General features: G+C 43.0%; 1 protein-coding gene across 6 annotated transcripts in view; it reads right to left on the bottom strand.

Moving 5' to 3' along the window:
- Positions 1 to 14,310, bottom strand: part of ralgapa2 (Ral GTPase activating protein catalytic subunit alpha 2) — a 106,556-nt gene that overhangs the window by 45,903 nt on the left and 46,343 nt on the right. For all 6 annotated transcript variants that reach the window (XM_084914973.1, XM_084914970.1, XM_084914971.1 and 3 more), the window contains 7 exons: positions 12,898 to 13,026; positions 11,782 to 11,910; positions 11,449 to 11,507; positions 10,494 to 10,602; positions 1,062 to 1,172; positions 488 to 556; positions 107 to 244 (listed from right to left, as the gene is read on the bottom strand). In XM_084914973.1, coding sequence (XP_084771099.1) covers positions 107 to 244; positions 488 to 556; positions 1,062 to 1,172; positions 10,494 to 10,602; positions 11,449 to 11,507; positions 11,782 to 11,910; positions 12,898 to 13,026 — 744 coding nt within the window. The remainder of the gene's footprint in view (positions 1 to 106; positions 245 to 487; positions 557 to 1,061; positions 1,173 to 10,493; positions 10,603 to 11,448; positions 11,508 to 11,781; positions 11,911 to 12,897; positions 13,027 to 14,310) is intronic.

The following is a 14,310-nucleotide window of genomic DNA, read 5'->3' as shown; positions in this document are numbered from 1 at the left end:
CTTAAGTTGCTGTGTCTGTTTGCAAAAGCTGCGTGTGGTTCAGAAGACTATGAATATGAATCGGTAAAAGGTGGCTCTATTCCAGGCTGCCACTGATGACACCCACCCTGTAGATGTAGTCCAGCAGCGGGGCCTTGTGGGCCGTGTGGTCCTCCAGTGAAGGCATGGTGATAGGCTCAAGCACCAGACTCAAGGGAACAGCCATGCACCAGTCCAACAGGCAAAGCAGAAGCGATACCATCAACTACAGTGTGAGAAATGAGAGAGAAGTTCCTAATTTATTTCAGTCACACAAAAAAAAAAAAAAAAAAAAAAGAGTGGCAGCGGGTAACAGGTGGGAGCATCAAAGACGCAGTGGAGAACGAGGTCGAAGAGAAAACAAATCATTTCAGTAGAAACATTCCTCTGCAAATGCACCATTCCAACATGATAGATCAAGAGCCTTTAGATCTCAGCCATTTCATGTCCCATCCTTTCCAACATGTACCTTTTTGTCCGCTTCCACCGTTGAGTGCTCTGCGCTCGGCAACAAAAAGGCTATTGTGGCCACAAAGATCTGTATTGGGACAAAACAAGGAGAAAGATAATTGGATGACACACTCCCATTCATCATCTGAGTCAGGGCTGATTGCTAAAACGGAGACGAAACCACAGGATGAGGACTGTGCACATGAGCGAGCGACAATTTGTGTAATGTTTGCATTTAAATGCTAAAAGCTATTTCAAAGGAATTTCTCTTATTGGATGTGAAACACATTTACATGGGTTACATCAATGTGTGTGTGTGTGTGTGTGTGTGTGTGTGTGTGTGTGTGTGTGTGTGTGTGTGTGTGTGTGTGTGTATTCATATCTTAGTGGGGACCAAAAATTGGAAGTTTACTAAACTTCTGGGGACCAAAATCATGGTCCCCATACGTTTGAAGGCATTTTTACATTACCATTGGGTTATGGTTAGGTTTAGGCATTCATTTCTGATGGTTAGGGTAAGCAGCTAGATAAAGCATTATGTCAATGGGATGTTCCCACGAGGATAGCAAACCAGACGTTTGTGTGTGTTTTACCTCAATAATTTTCTTTGGGAATGTGGGCTCCAACCTCTGGAGATGCTCCCAGTGAGAGATGAGCAGCTGAAAGACGTCACAGGCTACCTGCGCCACTGCTTTGTTCCCAAACTTTAAAAACAAAAAGAAAAAACAAACAAGAATTTAAAAGTGAAGAGGAACTGCACTGTCAGTTAAAAAAAAAAAAAAAAACACACATATATACATATATATACACATATACATATATATACACATATACATATACATACACATATACATACACATATATATATACATATACATATATATATATACATATATATATATATATATATACATATATATATATATATACATATATATATATATATACATATACATATATATACATATACATATATATACATATACATATATATATATACATATATATATATATACATATATATATATACATATATATATATACATATATATATATACATATATATATATATATATATATATATATATATATATATACACACACACATATACACACATATATATATATACACATATACACATATATATATATATATATATATACACATATACACATATATATATATATATACACACATACACACACATATATATATATATACACATACACACACACACACACATATACACATACATATACAGGGAGTGCAGAATTATTAGGCAAATGAGTATTTTGTCCACATCATCCTCTTCATGCATGTTGTCTTACTCCAAGCTGTATAGGCTCGAAAGCCTACTACCAATTAAGCATATTAGGTGATGTGCATCGCTGTAATGAGAAGGGGTGTGGTCTAATGACATCAACACCCTATATCAGGTGTGCATAATTATTAGGCAACTTCCTTTCCTTTGGCAAAATGGGTCAAAAGAAGGACTTGACAGGCTCAGAAAAGTCAAAAATAGTGAGATATCTTGCAGAGGGATGCAGCAGTCTCAAAATTGCAAAGCTTCTGAAGCGTGATCATTGAACAATCAAGCGTTTCATTCAAAATAGTCAACAGGGTCGCAAGAAGCGTGTGGAAAAACCAAGGCGCAAAATAACTGCCCATGAACTGACAAAAGTCAAGCGTGCAGCTGCCAAGATGCCACTTGCCACCAGTTTGGCCATATTTCAGAGCTGCAACATCACTGGAGTGCCCAAAAGCACAAGGTGTGCAATACTCAGAGACATGGCCAAGGTAAGAAAGGCTGAAAGACGACCACCACTGAACAAGACACACAAGCTGAAACGTCAAGACTGGGCCAAGAAATATCTCAAGACTGATTTTTCTAAGGTTTTATGGACTGATGAAATGAGAGTGAGTCTTGATGGGCCAGATGGATGGGCCCGTGGCTGGATTGGTAAAGGGCAGAGAGCTCCAGTCCGACTCAGACGCCAGCAAGGTGGAGGTGGAGTACTGGTTTGGGCTGGTATCATCAAAGATGAGCTTGTGGGGCCTTTTCGGGTTGAGGATGGAGTCAAGCTCAACTCCCAGTCCTACTGCCAGTTTCTGGAAGACACCTTCTTCAAGCAGTGGTACAGGAAGAAGTCTGCATCCTTCAAGAAAAACATGATTTTCATGCAGGACAATGCTCCATCACACGCGTCCAAGTACTCCACAGCGTGGCTGGCAAGAAAGGATGTAAAAGAAGAAAACTAATGACATGGCCTCCTTGTTCACCTGATCTGAACCCCATTGGGAGCCTGTGGTCCATCATCAAATGTGAGATTTACAAGGAGGAAAAACAGTACACCTCTCTGATCAGTGTCTGGGAGGCTGTGGTTGCTGCTGCACGCAATGTTGATGGTGAACAGATCAAAACACTGACTGAATCCATGGATGGCAGGCTTTTGAGTGTCCTTGCAAAGAAAGGTGGCTATATTGGTCGCTGATTTGTTTTTGTTTTGTTTTTGAATGTCAGAAATGTATATTTGTGAATGTGGAGATGTTATATTGGTTTCACTGGTAAAAATAAATAATTGAAATGGGTATATTTGTTTTTTGTTAAGTTGCCTAATAATTATGCACAGTAATAATCACCTGCACACACAGATATCCCCCTAAAATAGCTAAAACTAAAAACAAACTAAAAACTACTTCCAAAAACATTCAGCTTTGATATTAATAAGTTTTTTCTTGCCTAATAATTCTGCACCATCCATCCATCCATCCATCCATCCATCCTCCATACATCCATACATGCAGCTGGATAGCGTAGTGGTTAGACTACACGCCTTTGGAGCAGGGCACCCTGACGACAAGTGGGCTACTGGAACAAGAAGGCATCGGTGGGCAAGAGACGAAAACAGGGCGTTGTTGGAATGCTACTACACAAGTAACCCTGGCGGAAGGGGCTACATGAATAGGATGAGGGACCTATGGATTCTTCGATACCCAACATCCACAATGACGGCGAAACAACTAGTAGCTCAGTGTTCCAACATTCGAAAGAAGGGACTGCTATCACAGCTAGAGATTGACGAGGTACAACATAAATGCTACGGCAAGGAGGAGTCAGGACGCCAGGTCAGGGGGGAGATATCATCACCCCCACCCGAGATTGGGTACATAGCCCCAAGTGCGATAGGAGAAGGATCGTTGAGTGCGAGAGGAACTGACCTGAGAAATAGGATCATGGCCAAGCTTGAAACCTGGATCCCCAGTAGCCGGTTACCAAGATTACGTGAAGTACCCTCAGAAGGTCTGCTAGATGATGTTAATGCAGCACTACGGACGACACCTACAACCACGATTACCGACACTAACAAACTGATCTACAATATGGCAGCAGTGATCAGTGAGATGCTTGGCTACAAGTTGAACAGCCACAAGGGGCAGTACCCTCCATGGAGAAGGAGGCTAGAGAGCAAGATCAAAGCAGCACGGAGGGAGGTTAGCCGACTAACGGAGTTGCAGAAAGGTGCGGCAAAGAAGGTGCATAAGAAATACAGCAAACTGTCCATACCTGAGGCCTTGGAAACTGCCAAGCAAAGACTCACAGCCTTGGCCAGCCGCTTGAGGAGGTACACCAGAGAGATAGAAGGCAGGAGAATAAACCAGCTGTTCTCCACAGAACCAGCAAAGGTGTACTCTCAGTGGCAAGGGAACAATAAGAGAACAGCACCACCAAGGCTGGAGACGGAGCAATACTGGAAGAGCATATGGGAGAAGGACGCAACCCATAACGGCAATGCTCAGTGGCTAGTGGATCTGAGGGCAGACCATAGCGACCTCCCTGAACAGGGACCAGTAACCATCACAGTGGCAGATATCCAAGAAAGGGTCTCCAGTATGAAGAGTTGGACAGCACCAGGGCCCGACATGGTTCACGCCTACTGGCTGAAGAAGCTGACTGCACTCCACGAGCGTCTGGCAGCACAAATGAACCAGCTGCTAGTTAACGAGAGACACCCGGAATGGCTAACCGAAGGTCGAACGGTCCTGATCCCCAAGGACCCCAAGAAGGGACCGGTGCCATCCAACTACCGACCAATAACCTGCCTCAGTACTACATGGAAGCTCCTGTCAGGCATCATATCGGCTAAGATGAACAGGCACATGGGTCAATACATGAGTGGGGCACAGAAAGGGATTGGCAAGAATACCAGAGGTGCAAAACACCAGCTACTGGTAGACAGAACAGTCAGCCGAGACTGCAAGCCCAGACTGACCAACCTGTGCACTGCCTGGATTGATTACAAGAAGGCCTATGACTCAATGCCCCACAGCTGGATCCTGGAATGCTTAGAATTGTACAAGATCAACAGGACCCTAAGAGCCTTCATCAGGAACTCAATGGCGTACAACACTAGAGGCCAACTCCAAGCCCATAGCACAAGTCACCATCAAGTGCGGGATCTACCAAGGAGATGCTCTGTCCCCACTGCTGTTCTGCATAGGCCTGAACCCCCTCAGTGAGATCATTAACAAGACTGGCTACGGATACCGACTACGGAACGGAGCAGTTGTCAGCCACCTCCTGTACATGGATGACATCAAGCTGTATGCCAAGAGTGAACGAGACATCGATTCACTGATCCACACTACCAGGCTATACAGCAATGATATTGGAATGTCGTTCGGACTGGAGAAGTGTAGTAGAATGGTAACGAAGAGAGGGAAGGTAGTCAGAACTGAGGGGATTGAACTACCAGAAGGCAACATTGCAGACATAAAGGACAGTTACAAGTACCTGGGGATCCCGCAGGCGAATGGGAACCATGAAGAGGCCGCTAGAAAGGCTGCAACCACCAAGTACCTGCAGAGGGTCAGGCAAGTCCTGAGGAGTCAGCTGAACGGTAAGAACAAGATCCGGGCCATCAACATCTACGCCCTGCCCGTGATCAGGTACCCTGCTGGGGTAATAGGCTGGCCAAAGGAGGAGATAGAAGCCACTGACATAAAGACAAGAAAGATCCTTACCATGCATGGAGGGTTTCACCCCAAGTCCAGCACCCTGAGGCTGTACGCTAAGCGGAAGGAAGGGGGCCGGGGACTGGTGAGTGTCAGCACCACAGTCCAGGATGAGACAACGAACATCCAAGAATACATTGGGAAGATGGCCCCAACTGACCGAGTGCTCAGTGAATACCTCAGGCAGCAGAAACCCAAGAAAGAGGAGGGAGACGAGGAACCATCATGGAAGGACAGGGCCCTGCACGGTATGTACCACCGGCAGATAGAGGAGGTGGCTGACATCCAGAAATCCTACCAGTGGCTGGACAAAGCTGGACTGAAAGACAGCACAGAGGCACTAATCATGGCAGCACAAGAACAAGCTCTGAGTACAAGATCCATAGAGGCTGGGGTCTATCACACCAGGCAAGACCCCAGGTGCAGGCTGTGTAAAGATGCTCCAGAGACAATCCAGCACATAACAGCAGGGTGCAAGATGCTAGCAGGCAAGGCATACATGGAACGCCATAACCAAGTGGCCGGCATAGTGTACAGGAACATCTGTGCCGAGTATAACCTGGAAGTCCCGAGGTCAAAATGGGAGATGCCCCCAAGGGTGGTGGAGAATGACCGAGCTAAGATCCTGTGGGACTTCCAGATACAGACGGACAAAATGGTGGTGGCTAACCAACCGGACATAGTGGTGGTAGACAAACAGAAGAAGACAGCCGTAGTGATCGATGTAGCAGTTCCGAATGACAGCAATATCAGGAAGAAGGAACACGAGAAGCTGGAGAAATACCAAGGGCTCAGAGAAGAGCTCGAGAGGATGTGGAGGGTGAAGGTGACTGTGGTCCCCGTGGTAATCGGAGCACTAGGTGCGGTGACTCCCAAGCTAGGCGAGTGGCTCCAGCAGATCCCGGGAACAACATCGGAGATCTCTGTCCAGAAGAGCGCAGTCCTAGGAACAGCTAAGATACTGCGCAGGACCCTCAAGCTCCCAGGCCTCTGGTAGAGGACCCGAGCTTGAAGGATAAACCGCCCGCAGGGGCGAGATGGGTGTTTTTTTTTTAATATATAATCATCCAATCACATGGCAGTACATTGGTCCCTCGTTTATCGCGGGAATTTCGTTCCAAAAATAACCCGCGATAGGTGAAATCCGCGAAGTAGCCAACTTAATTTTTTTTTTTTTTTTTTTTTTTTTACAATTGGATGTGTTAAGGCTGTAAACCCCCTCACTACACACTTTGTACACTTTTCCCAGACAGGCATGAACATTTTCACTTTTCTCTTGTTTAAACACTCAAAGTTCAAACATTCGTAGAAAAATAAGTCCAGTATCATAGAATGAAACCAAAGACACCCGCAGGTGACAACGTTTCGTCGGCATTGTTGTGTTTGTTGGGGAGAAAACTTACAAACATACAGTGCAGCACTTCAAAGTCGCATTGCTAGCGATCAAAGATTTATGTAAATTTGACAAGCTGAACACATTCTGTACTGTACAGGAGACATGGCACGAGGTTGATTGACAATGGTCTACAGCCAATCAGGAGGCAGAACACAATGCGCTGTAAGAAAAAAAAAAAGCTGCAAAATTGCACCAAAAAAATCCCAGAAACAGCGAAGTCGCGAAAGGTGAACCGCGTTATAGCGAGGGACCACTGTAACTTGATGCATTTAGGCATGTGGACATGATCAAGAAAACCTGCTGAAGTTCAAAATGAGCATTAGAAAGGAGGAGAAAGGTGATTTAAGTAACTTTGAACGTGGGGTGGTTGTTGGTGTCAGATGGGCTGGTCGGAGTGTTTCAGAAACTGTTGATCTGCTGAGATTTTCCCACAAACCATCTCTACAGTTTACAGTGAACAGAGAAAATATAGTGTAGTAGTTCTCAAAGAAAATGCCTCGTCTTCCTGCCAGAGGTCAGAGTACAACGGCTGAGCTGATGAGAGTAACAGTAACTAACGTAACCACTCATTCAAACCAAGATATGCAGAAGAGCTGAATGCAGCTGAATGCACAACGTGTCGAGCCTTGAAGCAGACGGGCTACAGCAGCAGACCACGCCAGGTGTCAGCTGAGAACATGAAACTCAGACTACAATTTGAACAGACTCAGCAAAATTGTACAATAAAAGATTGTAAAAATATTGCGCGGTCTGATGAATATCCGTTTCTTCTGCCACATTTGGATAGCTGGCTAACAATTAGAGTGGGCAACATGAAAGATCCATTATGCCTTGTATCAAAAGTTCATGCTGCTGCTGGTAGTGCACAGGTGTTGGGCGATACTTTATTAGCACACTTTGGACCCCTCAGTACCAACTGACTATTGTTGTTAGCCACGCACACCCCTTTGATTTGAACTTTGGGACACAGTGTGTTGCACAAACAGTTCCTGAACACGACGATGAGTTCACTGCACTCAAATGGCCTCCATAGTCACCAGATCTCAGCACACTTGAGCACCTTTGGGATGTGGTGGAGCAGGAGATTCACATTTGCAGCAGCTGTGCGATGCTATCATGTTGATATGGACCAAAATCTCTGAGGAATGCTCCCTGCACCTTGAATCTGTGCCTTGCAGAATTAAAACAGTTCTCAAGGTTAAAGAGGGTCCAACCTGGTATTAGAAAGAGTTAACTAATACAATGCCAGATGTGTGTATTCACACATGTACAAGTGTATATAAAAACATAATTTTGCAATAGAAGCGTATAGTGGGACCCTGGTACAATGTTGAATATCTGCCATGTTTTCATGTCAAACTGAAGATAATCAGTAATTTTAGGGATATAAAATTTATATACAATGGAGGAAGACATTTAAGATGTTTTGTTTTAATCAAGGTGGAGCTGTAGGAGCATTAAGGTGGAGCTGTAGGAGCTTTGTGGCACTGACCATGTTAAGAGGTGGATTTGATCAATTCACAAGAGGCTTATTCAACAAAATCTTACTTAAAGTGCCTCAACTTTCCAGCAGAGTTAAATAATATGATGTGATCAAGGTATCAGAAGTAAGACAAGTTTCAGTGTCAAAGAGTGTAAAATACACTGAAGACTTGTAAGAGGACGGTACCCACAGTAAGACCTCTGAAACACTTTAAAGAAAAGGGATCAGGTAGGCAGACCTGAAGAAAAAAAGTCTGCTGAATAAAGAATTTAACACTTAAAAAAAAAAAAAAAAAAAAGCAAAGTTAGTGGTCAGTAAACTGCTTTTCAGGAGGGGAAACAAGGCCAAATGCTTAGGCTGGGCTAAGACATACCAGCATTTCACACTTGAATACAGATGAATCCATCTCTGAAATCTATGGCAGTAACAGAAGGATACGAGAGAGAAAAAAAAAAGAAGAGTGATGGGAATATCAACTCCTCTCGATTCTGCAGAGACATGCTCCACCCTCAGATTTGCATCTCTGCAGACAAGGATTCACACTCCCGTCCAAACACATCTCAGAGCTGTGCAGGAACTACTTGAAGACCAAAGAAGACTGAGAAGTGCAGACTGTCGTAGACTTTCTTCCACCCTCAATGACCTCGACTCAGCTGAACTCTGTCATCACAAGAAGCTTTTTGGAACATGGTCAAATCATTCTGGTATGACATCGGCTATCAGATTTGACAAAAACCTGGGGAGTCATGCTTCAAAAACCCCCAAAAACAACCATTTTTTATGTTTATCTTCATTTGAACTTTTAATCTAACCAATAGTTCAATTTCAATCTAAACACTGTAGGAAAAGAAGGGAAAGAACGTGTTTTATCATGATACTCTTTAAATTTTGCAGATACATAAACCTCAGTGGAGCCTCTCCTTACACTTAAAAAAAAAAATGGGTCAGTTTTTTTTAAAGACACTAGAACTACAGAAGTACTTTGAATGTAATGTGTGATCTTAAGGCAGAACATTAATTATCTGCAGAATCCCTGATTTTAAGGCTTTTAAATGTCTCTTTCAGAGCTTCCAGAGAGTAACGCAGGAACAAAATCTCTTGCTGCATTTGTGTCACCTAATTTGTAAAACAGCAGAGGGACAATGCTGATTAAAGACAGGGGAAAAAAAAGTTTGGGGACACACTGACTGTGCCAAAATTTGGAGTAATTTTCCTTAAATTTAGTTTTGCACTTACTGTGCAGATAATCAGCATAATTTCATTTCACTTCAAACCATGGTTCATTTTCCCCAGACTCATTGAAGGAAAGAATTGAGCTGTTGACAATTTTCTTTCAAATGTGGATTTCTTCAGTGATTTGAAATTCTTTGTGGAGAAATAGAATTTCCTATTTCTTCCAGCTGAATGCCTCTCAACATGTAACAAGGGCAGACAATGTGGGGAGTGCAGAAATGGCCAAACACAAAAAGGGGCCCTGAGAGTTCAGCACCTGCTTTTAGAAAAGAGACTCTCAGTGCCACTCTTCCCCCTAGATCCCCCACCCAGCCTATACCCTCTATTTTGGGGCTGGCTGAGTCTGTGTGTCAAGTTGTACAGGGGAGTGATTACTGCTCCATTAGAGAAGGGGGCGAGGGGATGGGTGGGGGCTTTGCTCGAGCAGGAAGCTGGGAGATGTAGCTGCTTAAATTGGCCCACATCTACTGAGAGTGAGCAGCCTGGAAATTACGCCACCGCCCCAAACCCTTTTCCCATGGAAGAAAAAAAAAAAAAAACTAAACCAAAAAAGCCCACAAACCCACAGCTTCTCTGCATCTCTTCACTTAGGGAGAAAAAAGGCCTGTTCCAGAATATACCCACGAGTCACATTTTATTCTCACACTTTTTGCCCGTGTTGAAAATTTCTCTGCAGTCCTTTTATGTAATCAACTGTCATTTTAGTTTGAGATAAACAATGTAAGGTTTGCACGGCAAAAGAAAAAACAGCTTCCAACACCCATTCATTTCAGGACAGCGGGCTTATCTGCGTTCTCAGCACATGACGCAAGCATTTCAAAAAAAGCGCACCTGTAGTTTCTTGTAAATGAAACTGGAAATGCACAAGTGCAGTGTCCTCGGGTCAGAGGTTCACTCACCTTTAGTGTCACTCCCAAAACATTGATGGCATCTTTAACCTGGGGGTGGATGTTCTTTTGCATTAGCTCCTCACACACCCACAGACCCAGGCTGCACACAGCAATGCACCTGAATGGCAGCAGCAGAGGACAAAATGTGCAGATTTAAGTAGAGCAGGATCTGAATGGGATCAAATGTTTTCAGAAATAAACTACTGTATAATTAAAACCATGAACATTTGGACTTTTTTTTTGCAAACAGGCTTTAGAAGCGTTGCATCAAATTTTAATGATGGGTAGCCACTGCTTCACCACCATTAGCCTCTTCAATTCCTTACGTATACAGAAATGTACAGCTGCAAAGATATACTAAATGTTGGAATGACTACATGTCTGCACTGATTTGTAGACAAACAAAGTACAACCAAACTAAACTGCTCCAAGTTTATGTCTTTATTGAACACTAATCATTCACAGTGCAGCCTGGAAAAATGAAGTGAACCTCGATGCTAATGAGTTCTCCACAAGCTACTTGAGTGAGTTTTGAGATTGGAAGTGTTGGCTGTAGAGGTGCTTCTCCAAAGAGGAGGCTGGTAAAGTGTGGTTAGTTAGTCTGCCCCTCTTAAAAATGATTGGCTGGTGTCAACAACGCCTCAATGACAATTTAGTGGAAGAACAAAGCAGGAAAAGGCTGCGGAAGCATTTCAAAACATGTCATGATGACAATAACAACAATATGATAGAGCAGGAGAAGGAGGAGGAGAGGCAGGTGTAATCCAAAGATTACAAGAGCACGACAATCGTGACACAGGTGGACAAGATTGTTAAAAAAATATGTATTCTGTGTTTATCGAGGAGTGATCAACATAGAAACAGTATTAGGAAACAGTGGCGAGCAGGTTCCCAAACCTTTTCTTGGAACGTGTGTAAAACGCGATCATGTCAGACAGTGCAACAAAAGAATTACTAATCGTACCTCGCCCCTTCATAGTGCTCCTTCGTTGCCGTCTCCAGCAGGATGTTGACCAAGTAATTCTGAACAGAAACGACAACACCAGTTAACAGTTCTCAGTGACAATCCAAGCCATTCCTTCCTTCATCTTTATAACAATAAGACGCCATTAGCTGTAACACACAGCGTTGTAGTCATGTTAAATCAGTGTGATGTTCACACTGCTGTATCTAATAACGTTTAGGATAAGTTTGTCATGATTTACACGGCAGACAACTGATTGATCCTAATTAAAACAACATCTGCTCTTTATATGAAGTGTCCATATTCCCATCACTGCACATCATGAGCGTTTACCTTGATATCCTCATTGCTCACATTGATGTCATCAGAGACAGGCACACGGTGCAGTATAGGAATCTGGAGGTAGAGGTTTGGGAAACACACGAGGGAGCCCAGGATCGTCTGAGCTTCCACCCTCGGAGCCTGGAGGAAATTTTAAAAAAGAGAACTAAACCCACGGCATCATTAATACCCGAAACAAACACATAAACAACCCGCTTCAAGCAAAAGGCGCAGAACGCATACGATGGAAGGGGATTTGAGGGAGCTTGCAGATTTAATTTCATCTTTATTCATGATTCTGCTGACGGAAAAACATGGCACATGTTAGGCGCTGGACAACAAAATGATTGATTAAATGCATGATGGGTGCAGCTCTGTAGCAGGTTGTGCTGCTGCACCTGATGAGCTGCTGTTAAACTGAGGAGCGAGAACAAATCTATGCTGGGAGATACGTGCAATGGAAAAAACAGGAAGAAGCGACACATACACACCTGATAAATGAATGTTAACATCAACTGAACCATATTCGGGTTTAAAGCTGTGCAAGTAACAGATAGCGGCCATAATATTGATCTGCTCCAGATCAGCTCTCTCTCTCTATCTAAAGTCCATATGCTCACTTGTACAGATGGTCTACAACATTATCTGAACATGACCAACAGTCATATTAAGACTTTTCATTTAATACTTGTGTGGATTTAATGAAAAAATGATATTTAAGTATTATATTTAGTTCTCAAACATGAAGTCATCCATCATGATGAATAATCATAGTAAGACAAAATATCTATAATTCTAATTTCAGCCACAGTTGCTCAGTCCTACATGTAAGTGCAGTTTGTATTTTTTTAAACATTTCTGCTATTTGGTGCCTCAAATAAATTTTTTATTGCTAAAAGCATAAAATTTTCACAAAACAATATCAGCTTTTCAATGTCAAACAGCTGCAAAATATGAGAAGGATGATTTATGATTTTTTGTGAAGAATTTTATTATCTTTGTTGCAGATTTACAGTGCTGCTGATTTGTGGGAAAAAAAGAAAAAAATCTGAAACCTTTTTCTAGTTCTTGACTCATAAATTCCTGTATGACTGAAATATCAAATACAAGTTGAAAGTGTGTTTGTACCTCTGAGGAGCCAGAGGTGAGGACGCAGGCAGCAGCAGCGATGAAATCTCCAATCAGCATTGTGAAGCCCGGCAGGCCGAGGAAGAAGAATCGAGGAGAGCAGGAGCGGATGATGGTGTTCAAAACATCCTGATGATAAGCATGGACACAGATAAACTGTCATCATGTCTGCAGCAATCTCCGTTATTATATCTCTGCAGACTTTATTTAGGAAAAGCCTGAATAATAGAACAAAAATTGATTTTTTTCCCTTCTTTTAATTCTCCAGAATGTTTACAATTACAGCCGGGGATTTTTGCATTTGGGGGGAGCCTCGCGTGTTGCTAGTGTGGGTGGAGTGAAGCAGTATCAGAAATATTTTGTAAATGGGCCACAGTGTGAGAGACGTGGCACCGAGAAAGCTTTTCACTTCAACAGGTAGGCTAAGCATTTTAAGCGTGCTGAGGAGAGTAAAGCACTCAACAGTGCATGTCACTAAAGGACAAAAAAAAAAGGGAAAAAAACAGAGTGGGAAAGACAGACAGAAGAGAGAGACAGCAGATGGATTGTTCACAGTGGATAAGAGGGAGAACAAAAGACCTCAACTTTCAAGAGTCACATGTATGTACACACAAGCAAACCTGTAATTAAAGCCAGAGACAAGGTATTGTTTGGTTGAGGTGCAGGCGGCTCAGTGGCAGATGGGTGCTCTTTCAACACAGGCATATGCTGTATTGCAGAGGGTTCTGCACAAACTGCTCAAGTATGTACAGTATAATACTGCACAAGTGAAGGGCGTAAAAGGATGCTTGAGAATTTCCAGACTATATTTAGCTGGTAATCTTACAGCAAAGACTCATTTCTTCACTATTGACGGACACAGGAAATACTCTTGGGAAAAAAAATATATAATTAGTTTAAGAATAAAAGAATGCAGCATCTCAATAAGACAGAAAGATTGCTGTCTCTCTTATCTCAGTCATGCATGCGCATATTTGCGTATGAAGGCAAGGTCCAGGCTCCAAACACCTGCCTTCTTGGCCATAAACTTGTGTAAATCGGACAGTTCAAACATCAGCCCGTTTCTAGCTGAACCGAAGGGCACCTTAACAAACACAATTTCTCTCTCTCTCTCTCAATCACACACACACACACACACACACACACACACACACACACACACACACACACACACACACACACACACACACACACACACACACACACACACACACACACACACACACACACACACACACACACACACACACACACACACACTATCTATGCGCGACATTAATCACCCAGAGCTTTGGTAAACAGGGAATCCAGGTGAACAAAAGAATAGAATAAACACAGAAGACTAGTAGGAAGTCAAACCAACACCAGCAACACATGTGGAAAATTGGTGGGAAGAGCTTCGGGATTGAGGGC

Source organism: Perissodus microlepis, chromosome 19 (genome assembly GCF_051167445.1).
Source record: "Perissodus microlepis isolate ML-2025 ecotype Zambia chromosome 19, ASM5116744v1, whole genome shotgun sequence".
NCBI lineage: Eukaryota > Metazoa > Chordata > Actinopteri > Cichliformes > Cichlidae > Perissodus > Perissodus microlepis.
This window is presented reverse-complemented; position numbering and strand designations above follow the sequence as displayed.